We start from the raw sequence: 18,472 nt of genomic DNA, 5'->3' as shown, positions 1-18,472 counted from the left end.
ATGTAATTATTATTTTTCAACAATATTTATTTAAAAGATTATTATTTCCACCACCAAATGTTCGTGGAAACCTTGTCAAAAATAACTTGACAATATAGGGAAGAATTTAGCTCTAGGCTTGTATTTAATTCCAATGGTTTATATATCTGCCTTTAGAATAGTACTACACTGTTTCAATTATTGTAGCTTTATATGGTTTGAAATCAGAAAATATACATCTTCTAGCTTTGTTCTTTTTCAAGATCGTTTTGGGTATCTAGAACCCATATTCCATATTAGGATAGATTTTTTTCTGAAAAATAAATATATAAATATATGATAGTTTCACCTAAAAAATAGAAAAAAATATTCTCTGGTAAGAAAGAAAGCAAAAAGAAATATTGAAATGTTATCTTTAAGTCATCAAAAGCTTGGTATCAGACAAATGAAACTGTTCTGTGAGATTATCATTTTTAATTTTGGATAAATTGTTATAATACTAGATGTCAACCACTAAGCCAAGCATGGGAAGGAGGAATGGAGAGAGAATGGGGTGGGGGCTGACTGGGTGATGTGTGCATGTATGTCTACAAAAGTTTTCTTTGTATCCCACTATGATGTATGAATACAGTGCACCAATAAAAAAATTTAAAAAAAAGAAAAAAAAGTTCAAGGCCAGAGTATGTTAAGTTGGTGAGAACTTGTTTCAGAATAAAAAAATAAAATAAAGTCGAATGTGGTGGTGCATGCTTTTAATCCCAGCATTCAGGAAGCTGAGACAGGAGGATCGTGGTTCATGGCCAGCCTCAGCTACTTAGTGAGGCCCTCTGTAACTTAGTGAGACCCTGTTTCAAAATAAAGAATATAAAATAGGGCAGGGGGCGTAGCTTGGAGGTTGAATGCCCCTGGGTTCCATCCCCAGACCCACAATAAATAAATAAATAAATAAATAAATAAATAAATAAAGCTGAGAGTGCTGCTCAAATGTAGAACATCTCTGGGATCAATCTTCAGTACCACAACACCAAAACTTACCCCCCCAAAAATAAAATAAAATAAAAGAAAGAAATTGAAGTATTTTGAAAGCCTCAAAAAATGTATTTTTATTTTAAGTTAAGATATAAGTAAAAAGTATCAAATAACATCAAATGAGCCATTAGCCAAGTCTTCAGGGAAGGTTTTAACTTAGAACAAAAATAGACCTCCAGAAAATAAGTTATAGAAAACAGAACCTTCTGCATAAGCAGCTGTTATTTACATCTGTACCAATGTCAAAATATAAGAAACAGATGCACTTTCTTACTTTTTAAGGTTTCTAGTACTTTTAGGAAATTCATGCAGTAACTTTTTACGATATTCTATCAACAATTCATGTAATCGATCTTCTTTCCTTTCACTTTCTTCAATGGTTTTTGTAGTCAGTTCCAAGAGCTCAGTGTTGGTTTGGAAAAGGCGGCAGGCATAGCATGTGGATTTAGCTGTCTCCATCTTGTCTCCGGTAAGGACCCAAACTTTCAGGCCAGCTGCATGCAGTGCTTCAATGGTCTCTGCAGCTTGATCTTGTAGCCTGAGAATACAGAAAGCCTTGTTTAAACAATTTTTTTTTTTTTACAATTCACAAGAAATCTATTAGTCCTGTTGGTTTTCTTATATGCACTTCATTCCTAAAAGTGTTGTTTCTGACGCAGTTTTAAGTTAAATTCTAAACAATGAAGTGCAGAAAAGTTCATACTATCTCTTGAGATAATTGGAATCCAATGGCAGAATTAAAAACCATCACTCTAGCCAGGCGTGGTGGCGCACGCTTGTAATCCCCGCGCTTGGGAGGCAGAGACAGGAGGATCGTGCAGGTTCAAAGCCAGCCACGCGCGCTGGCTTAGGAGACCCTGTTTCCAAATAAAAATGTAAAAATAGGTCTGGGAGTGTAGCCCGGAGGTAGAAGGGCTTCCAGGAACCCCAGTACCACCAAAAAAAAAAAAAAAAAAAAACCATCACTCTAAAATATTCAGAAACTCACATGTTTATATTCACTATGACTTTAGAATATATATGTATCACCATAAAAATTCTTCACACAGTTCAAAATGGAAAAGTCCAAACATGTTCTAATCAGATACTGAGGAAAATTAGTAAATCCTCATCCTTGAGAAAATTTTCAACACTGATAGGTATTGAAAGATGTGGCTAAAATATATGTTTGTAATGTTTTATTTGGTTAAATGTCATACTTTGCATTTATAATTCTTAGAAAACTCCTATGGTATTAAAAATCTAAAACGTATTCTCTCAATCAGTGTCAGAGTTGTGCAATCATGCCCGGCAGAGATCAGTCTGTTAATTTAAAGTTTATTTATTTATTTATTTATTTGGTGGTACTGGGGGTGGAACCCAAGGGCTTTTTTTTCTACCTCCAGGCTATACTCCCAGACCTATTTTATATTTTATTTGGAAACAGGGTCTAAGTTGCTGAGAGCCTCACTAAGTAGCTGAGGCTGGCTCTGAAACTGTGTGATTCTCCTGTCTCAGCATCACCATGCCCAGCTCTTAAAGTATATTGTTTTAAATAGATGGTCCATTAAACTAGGTTAGATTAAGTTTTCACTCTAACTTATATTTTCTTTATGTTCATTCTCTGTCAAATCATTACCCACTCTTCAAGGTACCAGCTCACATGATGGCTCTAGCCCCTCCTACAAATAGCAAGACTATAAATATCTACATAAATAAATGTATGACTTAGTAAATATTCATAGACCTTAGTGACAACTGATTCTTTCTTCTAAGTTACATGTATTTAATTCAAAAATCATTCCTACAAACCATTAAAAAAAACTGGTGTGTGAGCCGGGCATGGTGGTGCGTGTTTGTAATCCCAGCATTTGGGAGGCCAAGACAGGAGGATCGGGGTTTGCGCATAGCCTCAGCTACTTAGTGAGGCACTTTGCAACCCAGTAAGACCCTGTTTCCAAATAAAGAATAAGAAATAGGGGTGGGGGATATAGCTTGGAGGTAGAATGCTCCCTGAATTCCATCCCAAGTACTACAAAAACAAAACACAACCAAAAACTGGTGTGATTTTTTAAATTTTTTATCCTTGCTAAAAATAAGTGAATCTGTAAGCTCATTTAAACAACAAATCTAAATCAGAGATTTCCAAACTTGTGACTTTATTACTGATCTAGGGCATATCCCACCCTAAGTGACTGGTCATTAAAATAATAAGAATATAATTCTCTAGTTACTTGTCTTCCACTGCAGTGGCTCCAATTAAGTTCATGTTTGTCTCAATATCATCAAAAACCTTTTCCAATTTTTCTTCTCTGTCTTGTAAGGCCATCTTTGCCTCTATGAGCTGTGTGTTAATTCTTTCATAATCATCTAGAGCAATTTCTTTGAAGGCTACACAGAGTGTCCGATACCCATCCTAGAAGGAAAGTAGATCTATAGTTATACCCATAATAGCTGAAGAAACCACACTCTCTTTAAATACTCTTGGCTTTACCCATAGGTACAAAAGAGAAATAATGACACATACAATTTTTTAAACGAACAGACTATAACTAAATAGGTAACACTTAATTAGTTTCAAAATAAACAAAATAGTACTTTTAAAAAAGATTCTTGAAAAGTTTTCAAGGCTGTTAATTTTGACCAGAACATTACTCCAGAATTTTTAAAATACTGGAATAATGCAGCAAGCCGGATGTAGTGGCACATACCTGTAATTCTACTATTTGGGAGGCTAAGACAGGAGGACCACAGGTTCAAGGCAAGCCTCAGTAATTAGTGAGATACAATTTTTTTTTCTTTTTTGTGTGGTACTAGGGATTTAACCCAGGGACAATCTATCTCTGAGCTACACTCAAGTCCTATTTTATTTTTAAATAGGGCCTCACTAAGTTGCTAAGGGGGGAATAAAACTGTGATCCTTCTGTCCCAGAGCCCCAAGTACTGGGTTATGAGAATGTGCCACCATGCCTGGCTTAGAAGACCCTACTTCATGATAAAAAACAAAAAGGTCCAGGGTATAGCTCAGAGGCAGAATTCCCAACTTCAATCACCAGTACCAAAAAGTAAAAAAAACAAAAATTAATATAGAATTCCCAAACAAACAAAAAAAATAGACCATAAAGATAAGCTAAAATTCATTTAAATAGCAAACCCATAAACATACTGAGAGGGGTAGGCTTACCATTGCATTGCGTTCTACATGGGCTTTAGTTAATTCAATTTCATGGTTTTGCACCCTAGGAAAAACTGCTGAATCTGCTCCTTTACAAAAAAGAAGTATGTTCCCTAAAATAAAAGAATCAAATAATTCAACTCAGAATTTTTAAGACTGTTACTGAGATTTTGATAAGAGATAACTGTTATGGTGACTTCTCCAAACCTGTGTGTATATTATGAGTCTACTTTGTAGCACTTTTCTCAAATAAAATGAGCCGTCTCAAGCTTTATTCTATTGAGAGATCATTCACCACTTCTTTAGACCATTATGAACAAAATAAGCCAGAGTTTATAACATGCACCTGTTAAAATATATTTCCTTTCAGTGAATCACAGATTGAGCTTGTGGCAAGCACCTGCAGATAGATTCACTATAAATATGTAGTCAGCCATGATGTAAAATGCAGACAATATATCCAGCAATGGTATCAAGAACAAAACTCAAATAGGCTGAAATCATTGTGAATAAACTATACAAGGTTGCTTTTATTTTGTTTTATTTATTTATATTTTTTGGTGGTACTGGGGATGGAACCCAGGGGCTTTCTACCTCCGGGCTATACTCCCAGACCTATTTTATATTTCATTTGGAAACAGGGTCTCACTAAGTTGCTGAGAGCCTCACTAAGTAGCTGAGGCTGGCTTCTAACCTGTGCGATCCTCCTGTCTCAGCCTCCCAAGCGCGGGGATTACAGGCGTGCGCCACTACAACCGGCCAACAAGATTGCTTTAAAACATTAGCTTTGCTGGGTGTGGTGGCTCATACTTGTAATCCCTGTGCTTGGGAGGCGGAGACAGGAGGATCCCGCAGGTTCGAAGCCAGCTGTGCTGGTTTAAGAGACCCTATTTCCAAATAAAAAAGTCTAAAAATAGATTTGGGAGTATAGCCCAGAGGTAGAAGGGTTTCCAGGAACCTCAGTACCAGCCCCCCCCCAAAAAATTTAGCTTTATGGCTTTTACTGGAAATTTGAAAATAGCTTTGCAGAATGCTGATAAAGAGCAACTTTAAATCAGTTCATGTACCTGGGAAATACAGTTTTGAGCTAAAATATACTTTACTCTTATAAAGTAAATAAATGAGTCCAAATAATTAAAAAGTATAACTCTGAGGTAAATGACCCTTGAAAACCATTTTCCAGATAATCTGTAGTAGAACATATATGTACATATGCATACATTAGGAATAGTGAATATTTCAAATGTTACACTTATTTCTCAATTTTTTCTCAAACATTCAAAGTCTGTTTAAAAGTCATAAAATAAATTCCATGGTCACAGACTAAAATCAACTTCATGACTTTCCAGTCATATTTCAAAGGATGAATAAAGTGGGATATGTTCTTCCATGTTTTTCATTTAGAACAGACTTAATACTAAAAAGCAAATTACTTGGAAATGAATAAAGGATATTTTTAAATCAAATCTGGGCAAAACACACATGTGCATGCATATATACACAAGTATCTGAGAGCCTGTGAACAAAGCAGGAGGGCTCCCTCCCTGTGCATATTTCAGAATCTGAGCAGAAGGCAAACCTCCATGGTGCCTCCCAAACACATAGGGAAGCTCAGAATGATAGTACTCATTCCAAGCAAAGGGCAAGCTTTACTCTCTTAAACAAACAGCTCTGAGCTCTAGAATGAAACCAGTGAGCCCTTCCCTAGAAGCCTGGCTTAGTTATCTCTAAGTCTTAGTCACATACTTCCACTTCCAGGGAGTATAAAGCAATAGGAGAATTCGGAAGGTCAGGGAGAGGAAATCAGCAGTTCTCTACACTCTAGGCTTTGCTGCTGGTAATACCAAACCATCCAAATATACTGAGTGGCTGTCTCAGTAAAATTACTAGCCCAGAACCTTATTGATGATAACCAAGAATGGTTTATGTATCCAGGAAGCATTCACAGTTGAACATAAAGGAAATGAGTACTCTGAACATATTTACAGTTGAGTAGCTTGAAGCATATAAAAGCACCTTTTCTGTTCCTGTCTGAATATCTAGGGCAGAGGAATACAGTTTCATTGCCAAGAAAATGCAGTTACCATCATACCAGGGGTCTTGTCATTGAAAATCTGGATAACTGAACATATGTTTCTAAATGTATGAAGACACACTGCTTTGTGAGACTATAGTTAATCCTATACTACTGCATCCAATGTTTTTCTTTCCTGAAATAGTTGGTCAACATATAAACCTACACATGGATAAAGAGAAAAAGTCCAGTTTTAAGGATGTATACCTCCTTGAGTCTTCACAATTACACTCATACGTCGGCGAACGGAATCAAAGTTTAAGGTGTGAAGAAGTTCATACCTTTAAGAGAGGAGAAATGCAAAAGATACACAGATCACAGTGAGAAAAATAAAACACAACAAATACATCTAAAGATAAGATAAACATTTTGAACAGAAAGATGTCTTCTTTCAGTGAGGATATTTGGTTGTGTGCACAACTGTTACTTTGCTGGTTAAGGGGTATTTATATATCCTTTCATTACATTACTTAAAATAGTAAGGAGAGTGTCTTTATTGGATTGGAGGGGGTACCTACTATGAAGTGCTAGGTATAGAGGTGCATCTGCCTGAATGTCCTCCATCATGGAGCTCACAATATGATAAGGGAGAAAAGTTTAATAAAAGATACTCTTCCAGTCTGTATAATAGGGAAACAAAGTCACTCATCACATGACAAGGCACAGAAGAAAGCCAACTGAATGACAGCTTCCTAGAAAAGGTTTATCAGCTGGACTGTGTAACAATAATATAATGAAAATAGGAACCATGGTATTCTTAGTAAAGGGAAAGTCACATGCAAAGGCAGAGCAGCATGAGAACACATGGCACATCAGAGACACTGATAGGACAACAATAATGAGATAAAATAGAAAAGGTAAGCAGGGGCTAGAAACTGATAAATTTGTGGGCTGTTTAAGAAATTTGTTATTTTATTCTAAGATAAAAAGGAATTCAATGAAGGGTTTAAAGAGAGGAATGAAGCCAGGCATGGTGGTGCACATTTGTAATCCCAGCACTTGGGAGACTGAGACAGTAGGATCACACAGGTTCAAAGCCAGCCTCAGCTACTTAGTGAGGATCTCAGCAATTTAGTGAGACCCTGTTTCCAAATAAAGTTAAAAATAGGTCTGGGAGTATAGCCTGGAGGTAGAAAGCCTCTGGTTCCACTCCTAGTACCACCAAAAAAAAAAAAAGAAAAGAAAAGAGAGGAATGACATTATGAGATTGGTCAGATTTATATGATAGCTGAACCACTAGGGATGCAGCGTTAAAATAACAAGTTACTATCAGAAAAGCATGAGAGGTTATTTTCTGAAAAGAAACAACTTAGCTACATGTATTTAACATGTATTATATAGATTGTTTGGGGTCAAAAGTGAGTGGGCCACTGTTCTTTTTTTTTTTTTTGGAGGGAGGGTAGGGCTTTGTGTAAGATATCTATATGTAGTATTATCTTTGGTGTTGGCCAGATAGGAGCATTGTTATGGACTGGCTAGAATATGGACTCTGAACATGACCCTGCATTACTAGTACTCATACCAAATAGCCATCCCTCTGGGTTGTCAAGCATCCCTCCTCAAGGGTAAATATTACCCAAGCACCTCTACATGTATTATAGGTTTCTAAGATCTCAGGGAATCCTAGGAGCCAAAAGGAAAATCAGATAATTAACTTCAGGCAAAGGAATTCAATTTAGTCACTGAGCTTATTTAAAACCTGTCATTAAGTTAAGATGGCTTTGTTCCTTGGAGTTTTTGTAGCAAATGGGGAAATGCAAAGACACTGCTGCATCAGGGTCCCTGCCCTTAGCCTCACACCAAAGAGCCATTTTTGCCTGGGCTTGCAATCCCAAACTGATTGCTTGGCATCTGAAACTCAGAAACAGTACAGGTGGACTCTCATTCTGGCTCCTGGGTCCATATATAAATCAAATAAGCACTTCTTGCTGCAAATCCTGGTTTCTGACATTTTACTAAAATGGCTTCTCTTACTCCAGCTACATTTGTATAAAACTCTGAATTGGAAGAACAATGTCCTATACTTATAGACCCATTAGTTTCCTTGGCAGCCTTTTCTAAATCCATTTAAAGTTGACTGAGGTTGGGAAGCAACAAATATCAAACACAAAGCTACTTACTCTTCAATTTCTTTTCTTTGGTTCTCTACTCTCATTTGTCCATTTTTATTTCCTAAAAATGTGAACCCGTACCTATCAAAGAAACAAAAGACTTCTGTGTGTCTCTGATAAACAATTTTTCCTTGCAATAGGGCTATCCATGCTTGTGAATTCTTCTCTTTCCTAGTATCTCAATTTAAAACTGTACTTCCCTTTCCTGGATAAGTTGATAACACTGAGCAAGTTGATGCCCAGGCACAATTTTTGTAACCAAGGGAGAGACAATTATAATTCTAAGTCTGTAACTGGGTGACCTCTCAGCCACTTAATCATCTTGGATCTCATGGGTAAAAATGGCCCACCATATATCAAATTATGGGAACATTTCAGATATAACATGTTGTATAAAAAGTGGCCACTGTTATGTGATTTGCAAATAATATAAACATTCTGACTTATGGCTGTCATGCATAAATAATAAGGCAAGTCATCACATGCAACACTATTTTCTTTTTGGACTTATTTCATTAGCTTGGGAATTCTTCAAAAACATTTACATAAAGCAGTTTGACTTTTTACTAAATAATAGGAGAGTTCTATGATGTAGTTACCCAAACAAGTAGGAAAAAAACCAAAAGGACTCCTATCTTCCTATGATTTCAACTTCTTAAGAGAAGTACAATAAATGCTTACTTTTTTGCTCCTTTCACCAAAGCTATTTCATCTGGTGAGGAGGAGATATAGGTTAATTGAGCTGATTCAATATCTCCATCTACAGCATCATTTGTTTTAATTTCTACAGTATGACATAAACACAAGGCACGCAGAAAAAGTTCTTCTCGATTCTGTGGAAAACAACAGAAGAATGCATTATTAGTATTATAATTATTCTTTTTATTATTTATTTATGGTACTGGGAATTAAACCCAAAGTTGTTTCACCTCTGAGCAACACCCAGCCCTATTTTTTTAAAATGGGTCTTGCTATGTTGCTGAGGCTGGCTTGAACCTGCAATCCTCCTGTCTCAGCTTCCCAAGTACTGGGATTATAGGCATATGCCACCACCCTTAATGAATGACTATATTACTTTTACTTTCATCACTAAGAAACTAGGCAGTGGGAAGAGAAAATATTCATGTGAAAGAATGTTATAAGCTCTAGTAAATGGAATAACAGTAATTTCTAAGTTTCTAATACTCAAATGAGCTATATATCTTTTTGCAAATAATAGAATTCCTGGTTTTTAGATAATATGCCTAGATACTACATTAAATTATTTAAGTTTTTGTAGAGCCATCTAAACCAATTCATTGACTTCTTTATGGTCTAAAAGTGTTCATTTAGTAGCTAATTGACAACTGGGCAATAGCCGAGGTATAGTTTTAATGCCTAGACATTAAAACTTTAATAACTGGAAGCAATATCATTCTTGAATGAGCTTATATTTAAAAGAATTATCATGCTGGCATGTGAAAATTTTACTCAAATGCCATTTTCCATAATTGTTTCTACTTGTAGTTTCTACTTATTTACAAATTTCAGGGATGCTCTTAAAATAAGTGAAGCAAAAAATAAAAATCAAACAAAACAGATGGTTATTCAAAAGTCTATGTGATTTGCTTACTGGACTTCTTTATTTCTATTATGGCAGTGATAGTGTGTGCCTACATAGGTTGACTTTGCCAGTAAAATGGTAATGCAGAAAATGTCACCTTATCTGCTTTGTCAAAATATGTTAGAGGTCCATCAGTCTGAGATAATCCATCAACTTCCTGAGTTACACCTTTATATTTGTGCCCATCTATACAGCATTCAATGAATTCCATGCTATTTTCAGTGAGTGTTCCAGTCTTATCTGTAAATACATAGTCCACCTGAAAACAAGGACACAAACATATACATGCTTCTTTAGTATAATGAATTTCTAGTTGGCTGTAAGGCAGAGCTATTTTCATATCCATAGAAAATCACCTCTTCTAAGAATTTTTTGTCAGGGAATTCCAGGTGAAATATTATTAACTGGGTAAAAAGTGATTATTTTTAAAGACACAAATAGTATCACATTTAAATAAAGGAGATTAATAAGAATAAATGTTATTTTATCCAACTAAAAGCCTTTCAATTTAATTCTTCAAATTAACCTGTTTGGATATATAGAATGTACATTATAAAGTCAATTTTCCAAGAGGAAAAGAATGAACTGACATTTATATTATACACACACAAACATACTCACCCTCACAATTATACTCACACTCTTTTTTTGTGTTTGTGGTACTGGGGATGCAACCCAGGGGCTTTCTACCTCCGGGCTATACTCCCAAACCTATTATTTGAAACCAGAGTCGTACTAGGTTGCTGAATGCCTCACCAAGTGCTGAGGCTGGCTTCAAACCTGTACAATCCTCCTGTCTCATCTTCCCAGGTACTGGGATTACAAACATGTGCCACCACATCCGGCTCTACACTCACACTCATTATGGGCTAACATGTAACCTGCTGGAATAACTGATAACAATATAAAATTAATAAAGTGGAACAAAATAAAAACCGATGGCATTCTCCCCTTAAAAAACAAAATTTTTCTGTGAAAATACTGGATTGAAATAAAATGTACTACATCATAAAATGAACATAGGAACTACAGAATATATATGAATATAAGAAATGGAAATGTTAACAGTTATCTAATTAGAAGACACAATAGGTCAGCAATGATAAAAAACAAAACTGATTTATTTCTATATACTATACATATTTTTCAGATACTCCTCAAAAAAGCTTCTATATTTAAGAAAACACAGTTCATAATGATAAGTTCAAGTATGTGAGGATATTTTCATAAAGAATGGAAAAATGACGTATGAAATACATTTTCCATTAAAATAGGCCATTTTCTACACTTTCATTTTATCTCAGTTTTTATCTCTTCTATTTATAACATCTGGCTTTTGGAAACCCACAATTTTATCTTCTGTTTTGGCAGTTCATGCTTAAATAGTTAAAATTATGGGCTGACACGAATAAGTATAAGCATAAGACTAAGGTTTTTATTATGTAAGGGAGAAAGAGATGAACTCCAGCAATAGTTGCTTTCTAATTGCTTTTCATGATAGCAGCACTTGCACAAATAGAGTATTCCAATTTTTCTTTTTTCCTGTTAGCCAGCCAAATTAGAAATCTCTTTAAATAAATTCAAGTATTATTCATGTCTCATTTAGATTTTCCAGTATAAATGAAATTGGGGGGGGGGGCTTTCTTTCCTGATAGAAATGACTAAGTTTCAGTTACTCCTGACTTTTGTCCTGGGTTGTTTCACATTCTGCACTTTGATGAGCATTAGTCCATTCAGAATCACTTATTAGTGGCAGAGGTGGTAGCTTCAAAATATAAAATACAGCCAGGCATGGTGGCTTATGCTTGTAATCTCAGTAGTTGGGAGGTCAAGACAGGAGTATCACAAGTTTGCGGCCTGCCTCACCATCTTAGTGAGATCCCATTCCAAATAAAAAGTAAAATAGGGGTGGTGGTATAGTTTAGAGGTAAAATGTCACTGCATTCAATCACCTGTGCCAAAATTAAATATATATTGTACAATTTCTTCACGTACATGTAACAATTTGGGCAGTATGGGTCTACAAACACTGAATCTCACAGCTACAGGCCAGCAATCTTTACCTGGATTGTGTACCAATCATACTAGAACCTGTATCACATGCCCTCTGAGGGCTCTTTACAACTCAATGCTGCGCTTTATTCTCCAGATTTCTTCACTTAGTAGGTGTGAGGTGGGGCTGGATAATTTACATTTTAAGTTCCCAGATGATAGTGATAATGATGGTCCCAGGATCAGATTTATAGAACCAATACCCCAAGAAAAGAGATGGGGAAACTTTTGTGGTTTTTATTAAAATATATTCTTGGCTGGGTGTGGTGGCTCACACTTGTAATCCCAGTACTTGGGAGCCTGAGACAGAATGATCACAGATTCAAGGAGAGCTTCTAAAAGTAGTGTAACTCTCGCCAACCTAGTGAGACCCTGTTTCAAAATAAAAATAAAATAGGCCTGGAGGTGTACCTCAGAGTAGAATACTTCTGGGTTCAATTCCCAACATTATATATATATAAAATTTCATATTCATTCTTGGGCAGGCATGCCGGTACAGTGCATGCTTGTAATTTCAGTACTTGGGAATGAGAAACTGAGATAGGAGGATCCAAGGTTTGAGGCCAATCTTAGGCAACTTAGCAAGACCCTGTTTTAAAATTTAAAAAGGCTATAAATGTCACTCAAGGTAGAATGCTCCTGGGTTCAATTCCCCATACTAATGAATAAATAAATAAAGTCTTGGGGGCAGAGGGTATAAGCTCAGTGGTGGAGCACCTGTCTAGCAGAGTTCAATCTCTAGCACTGCAAAAAAAAAAATCACATATTTAAAGGAGAGAGGCAAAAGGAGAGGTTGCTTCCTGCTTGACTCTTTTTCCCAAGTAGCTTCTACCTTTTTTTTAAGTACTTAGGATTGAACCCAGGGGCATTCTGCCTCAGAGCTAGACCCTAGGCCCAATTTTAAAAGTTTGAAATAGGGTCTTATTAAGTTTCTGATATTAGTTTCAAACCTGTAATCCTTCTGTCTCAGCCTTCCAAGAACTGGGATTATAGGTATGCACCACAGTACTTAGCCAGCTTCTTCCTTTTTAATGACAGGCGACAGGTTTGAGTTAGCTAAAAAGGCTCTTCTATATCAGCAAGCTCAAAGTCATAATTTTTATAGATGGAAATCCTGAAATGAGAGTGATACTGTGAATTATGTTTTTGATCTTTCTTCCCTGACGAAAGCTCCTAGAATACCTGGAATGAGAAGATTCTCTATTGTATGCTAAGGTGATGACTGGTGGGGGACCTAGATAGCTTCATGAGTTGTGTGCTTATACTCAACATGAGTAGGACAAAATGAGTGTCCGCACTAGATACTTCTTTGTTTTCTTGGTGAATCTGGGGAAGAGGATTGGAAATCCTGATAAGACTATGCAATTCTTGCCAAAGGAATTCTTGCTAGTGTAACAACTGTACTGTTTTCCTTCTTCCCTGATCACCTCAACATTTTTCCCAATACCTGATGCAGTGGACGCAGGATCAGGGATATAACTAAAAGTGCTGAAAGCAGGGATGATTGCCAAGCAAGAAATTGTTAACTTTTTTTTTGCGATGTTGGGGATATAGCACAGGGCCTTATGCATGTTAGGTAAGCACTCTATCACTGAGCTATGCACTCAGCTAGTATCTATGTTTTTAAACAATCTGTTGGAATTCCTAGTTTGGGTGTGGTGGCACATGCTTATACTTCCAGTACTTAGAAGGCCCAAACAGGAGAATTGCAGTTTTGTGGCCAGCCTCAGCAATATCATGAAGCCCTCAGCAACTTGGTGAGACTCTATTTAAAAATAAAACAAAAAAAATAGGGTAAAGGGTATAGTTTGAAGGTTCAATTCCCAGTGCTAAAAAAATAATTTCTAATGGCCTAATAAGAACAGATTGTACTTTTACCCCAGCTCGCAAAAACAGTGAATGCAGCAATGCTGCCTAATATAAATACCCGCTCACAGCTGGGTGTAGTGGCGCACGCTTGTAATCCCAGCATTCGGGAGGCTGAGACTGGAGAATCACAGTTCGCAGACAGCCTCAGCTACTTAGAGAGGACCTCCGTAACATAGCGAGACCCTGTTTCAAAATAAATAATAAAAAAAATAGGACAGGGGATGTAGCTCAGAGGTGGATGCCCTTGGGTCCCATACCCAGACCCGCAAAAAAAAAAATTAAAAAATAAATACCCACTCATTATTTATGTAATTTTATCCTATCTAAATAGCAGTGGAAAGGGATTTCCAAGATGGCGACGGAGAGACGCAGCGTTCCTCACTAGCTGAAGCAAATTAAGTTCAACTACTGAGACAGAAGTGTCTTAATAAAGAAAAAATTAAACGTAAGATCCAAAACAGACTTGGGGAATATGGCAGAAAAAAATCCAGCAACTGAACTGCAAGATTCACCACAACACACAAAGAAAGCAGATAGTGAGCTGAAGACTCAGTGGCCAGAGGAGTGCAGGTGCAGGTACAGTCGGCCTCAGTGCCGCTGGCCCAAACGGGACTTTTGGGTCTTTAACATTCCCAGAGAAGCTCTAAAGTCTGAAAGTGACCAGAGAGTTTCAATACCTGAAGTTGCCAGCAAACTGGAGCTCCTGAGCTGCACTGTTCACCCAACAAAGGCGGCCCCACAGACACGCCCGGAGATCAGCAGGGACCGGGAAGTGGACCTGCTCACCGCGGGAGCAAATAGTCAGCAGGATACGGGAGAGCTGCCAGGGCTTCAGAGCCACAGACTGGACTGCCAGTGCGAATTCAGAGGAGCCACAGACCCGGAGAGCACACAGTGAGTACGATATATGTGAGTGCCAGTGTGCGCAAAGTGGGCCAATTCAATTCCAGGACCAAAGAAGAGCGCTTAAGGTGCGATACCTGCATGGGGCCACAAGGGGACACTCGAAGCAAATACAAGATTCACCATATATCAGTAACATAGTAGGACGGTTATCTCTTTTATTTTATTTTATTTTTTTACTATTTTCTATCCTTTTATATTTTATTTTTTACTACTGCGGTTTGGTATTGCTTGTTTTACTTTTTGGGTCTTTGGGTTTGTTTTGGTTTTTGGTTTTCTGGGGGGATAAGTTTTTTTGTTTTTTTTTTCCTCGGGGAATAAGTCTTTTCTAAAGTCCTAATACAAAGACTGGGCTAAACATAATACCCACTAACGATGGGAAGACAGCAGAAAAGCAGAACTGAGAACTTTGAAAATATGAGAACCAGGAATAATGGAGAAATGACAGAAATCACAAATACTGATCTACAAGAAATGCAAGAAGGGGAGTTCTGAATCTTGATCTACAATATGATGAAAGGATTTAAAACAAGTCTAGAGGAGATGAAAGGTGAGTTAGAAACACTAAAAAGGAATCAGAAAGAGGTTTGGAATGTAATGAAAGAGTCAATAAATGAAATGAAGTCAGCAATAGAAAGAAACTCTGGAAGATTAGAGGAAATGTAAAGTAGAATATCACTGTTAGAAGACAGTTCATCCAACACCGAAAACACAGTCAACAGTATGCAGAAGTAATTACAGCAACAAAACCTAAACATACAGCAAATTTGGGACAACATGAAATGTCCTAACTTATGGATAAAAGGCATTGAAGAAGGGATAGAGGTACAGACAAGGGGCATCCGTAATCTCTTCACAGAAATAATTTCGGAGAATTTCCCAAACATGGAACGAGAGATAAATCTTCATGTTCAAGAGACATACAGAACACCATTAACACAAGATCAAAGAAGAACCTCCCCACGCAACATAATAGTCAAAATGACTAACATAGACGCCACGGAAAATATCTTAAAAACCAGTGAGAACCAAAGGTTGGGTGACATACAGAGGCAAAACAATAAGAATCACCCCCAGACTATACAACCCAAGTCATGAATGCCAGGAGAGATTGGTATGACATGATCCAGACCTTGGAAGAAAATAACTTCCAACCGAAGCTGCTCTATCCAGCAAAATTACTATTCAAATTTGATGGCGAAATAAAAGTGTTTCAAGATAAACAAAATCTCAAAGAATTTATGAATTCAAAGCCAACACTAGAGAAAATACTTAAAGAAATAAACCATAAAGAAGAATAAAGAAGCAGACTTCAGAACCAGAGAAGAGAGGAAAGTGATCAGAAGGGCTTCTAAGTAAGGAAGAAAGAAAAAGCTACCAAACAGATGACAGAACACAAAATGACAGAAAACAAAAATTATATTTCAATAATAACTCTTAACGTCAGAGGACTTAACTCACCAATCAAAAGACACAGATTGGCAATGTGGATCAAAAAACATAACCCAAATATATGCTGTTTGCAAGAAACTCACCTGTCAAAGACACTCACAGACTGAAAGGATGGAAAAAGATATACCATGCTACTGGAGAACAAAAAAGGGCAGGGGTAGCAATTCTGATATCCAACAAAACAGTCTTTAAGACACATCAGAAGAGATAAATCAGGGCACTTCCTTTTATTAAAAGGAACAATGCACCAAGATGATATAATGATAGTAAACGTTTATGCTCCAAATGTGAATGCAACCACATTTGTAAAGCAAACCCTTCGGGACATCAGATCTCAAATAGACCCAAATACAATAATTCTGGGAGACTTCAATATGCCTCTCACACCACTGGATCGATCTTCAAGGCAAAAGTTGAGTAAAGACTCTTTAGAACTAAAGAAAACTTTAAACCAAATGGACCTAATAGACATATATAGAACATTTCATCCAGAAACTACAGAATACACATTCTTCTCATCAGCCCATGAAACCTTCTCCAAAATAGATCACATCCTGGTACACAAAGAAAGCACCAGCAAATTCAAAATATATAATATAATTCCTTGCATCTTTTCAGACCATAATGGAATTAAAGTAGAAATCAAAAACAGGAAACTCAAAAGAAACTATGCAAATACGTGGAGACTGAATGATACACTATTGAATGATGAATGGGTCAGAGCAGAAATTAGGGAAGAAATAAAGAAATTTTTGGAAATAAATGAAAACAGAGACACAACTTACCAAAATCTCTGGGACACTATGAAGGCAGTATTAAGATGAAAGTTTATTGCATTAAGTGCCCACATAAGAAGGACTCAGAATCACCAAGTTCAGATCCTATTGGCACAACTCAAGGACCTAGAAAGATTGCAACAGTCCAACCCCAAAGCCAGCAGAAGACAGGAAATTATTAAAATTCACGCAGAAATAAATGAAATAGAGAACAAAAAAACGATTCAAAGAATCAACAAAACAAAAAGCTGGTTCTTTGAAAAGGTTAATAGAATTGATAAACCCCTGGCCAGGCTAACTAAAAGAAAAAGAGAATCAATGCAAATTACTAAAATCAGAAATGAAAAAGGAGACATCACCATAGATAGTGAAGAAATTCAAAGGATTATCAGAAACTACTTTAAAAATTTATACTCCAATAGACAAGAAAACATGGAAGAAATTGATAGATTCCTAAACACAATTAACCTACCTAAACTGAACCAAGAGGACATAGCAAGCCTAAACCAACCAATAGCAAACAATGAAATAGAAATGTCAATAAAAATTCTTCCATCAAAGAAAAGCCCAGGCCCAGATGGGTTTCCAGCTGAATTCTACAAAGCCTTCAGTAAAGAACTAATACCAATACTTCATAACTTATTACAGGAAATTGAAAGAGATGGAACTCTCCCAAATTCCTTCTACGAGGCCAGTATCACATTAATCCCCAAACCAAATAAAGATACCTCAAGAAAGGAAAACTACAGACCAATATCTTTAATGAACATAGATGCAAAAATTCTAAACAAAATACTAGCCATACACATTCAAAACCATATCAAGAGAATAATACACCATGACCAAGTTGGTTTCATCCCGGAAAAACAAGGTTGGTTCAACATACGCAAATCAATACATGTCATCCACCACATAAATAAAATCAAGAATAAAAACCACATCATCGTAGCAATAGATGGTGAAAAAGCCTTTGACAAAATCCAACATGCCAAGACTTTGCTGCCCACTCCATCTCGGCATCTACATGTGTGAGAATCCATGTAGTCATCGGCGATTAGCCCCGAGAGAGGGCATCGTCTCTGGCCAAAAAACTCCTCCACTCTTAGATATTCTTTCATAACTACTATCCTTTTGGTAATGATTCTTTTAACTTTCCACTTGAAATTGCTCCGGTGGAAAAAAGATCAGGACTGTGAGTGAAAACTGAATCCATGTCCTTCCAGTAAACTTTCAGCCTTGCTCAAATGGTAATTAGATGAGCCTTGTTCAAATGGTAATTAGAAGCAGCATTCCAGTCCACCTTCGACCTTCAATACAGCGACACCACCTGGTTAAAAATAGCTATGTCAAAACAAAGGACAGATAAAATAGATGTGTAAAGATGAAAGAAAGAAAATATGGTGAGAATAAGAAAGTATTTTGTATGAAGAAGAGCTTATCCTGAGATTGGCCCGAATGGGAAAGAGAGAA

The 18,472-nt window shown here is 36.7% G+C and overlaps 1 protein-coding gene across 1 annotated transcript in view; it reads right to left on the bottom strand.

The window, feature by feature from the left end:
- The window catches only part of ATP11C (ATPase phospholipid transporting 11C (ATP11C blood group)), a gene marked incomplete at both ends in the record, with an annotated part of 220,410 nt that overhangs the window by 52,229 nt on the left and 149,709 nt on the right, over nucleotides 1-18,472 (bottom strand). The window contains 7 exons of the mRNA XM_080719070.1: nucleotides 1,283-1,546; nucleotides 3,222-3,403; nucleotides 4,172-4,275; nucleotides 6,444-6,517; nucleotides 8,357-8,428; nucleotides 9,029-9,180; nucleotides 10,048-10,209. Of these exons, the coding sequence (XP_080575196.1) occupies nucleotides 1,283-1,546; nucleotides 3,222-3,403; nucleotides 4,172-4,275; nucleotides 6,444-6,517; nucleotides 8,357-8,428; nucleotides 9,029-9,180; nucleotides 10,048-10,209 (1,010 nt within the window). The remainder of the gene's footprint in view (nucleotides 1-1,282; nucleotides 1,547-3,221; nucleotides 3,404-4,171; nucleotides 4,276-6,443; nucleotides 6,518-8,356; nucleotides 8,429-9,028; nucleotides 9,181-10,047; nucleotides 10,210-18,472) is intronic.

This window comes from Muscardinus avellanarius (genome assembly GCF_963383645.1).
Source record: "Muscardinus avellanarius genome assembly, chromosome: X".
NCBI lineage: Eukaryota > Metazoa > Chordata > Mammalia > Rodentia > Gliridae > Muscardinus > Muscardinus avellanarius.
The sequence above is the reverse complement of the archived record's forward strand: the minus strand, read 5'-3'. Positions and strand labels throughout refer to the sequence as shown.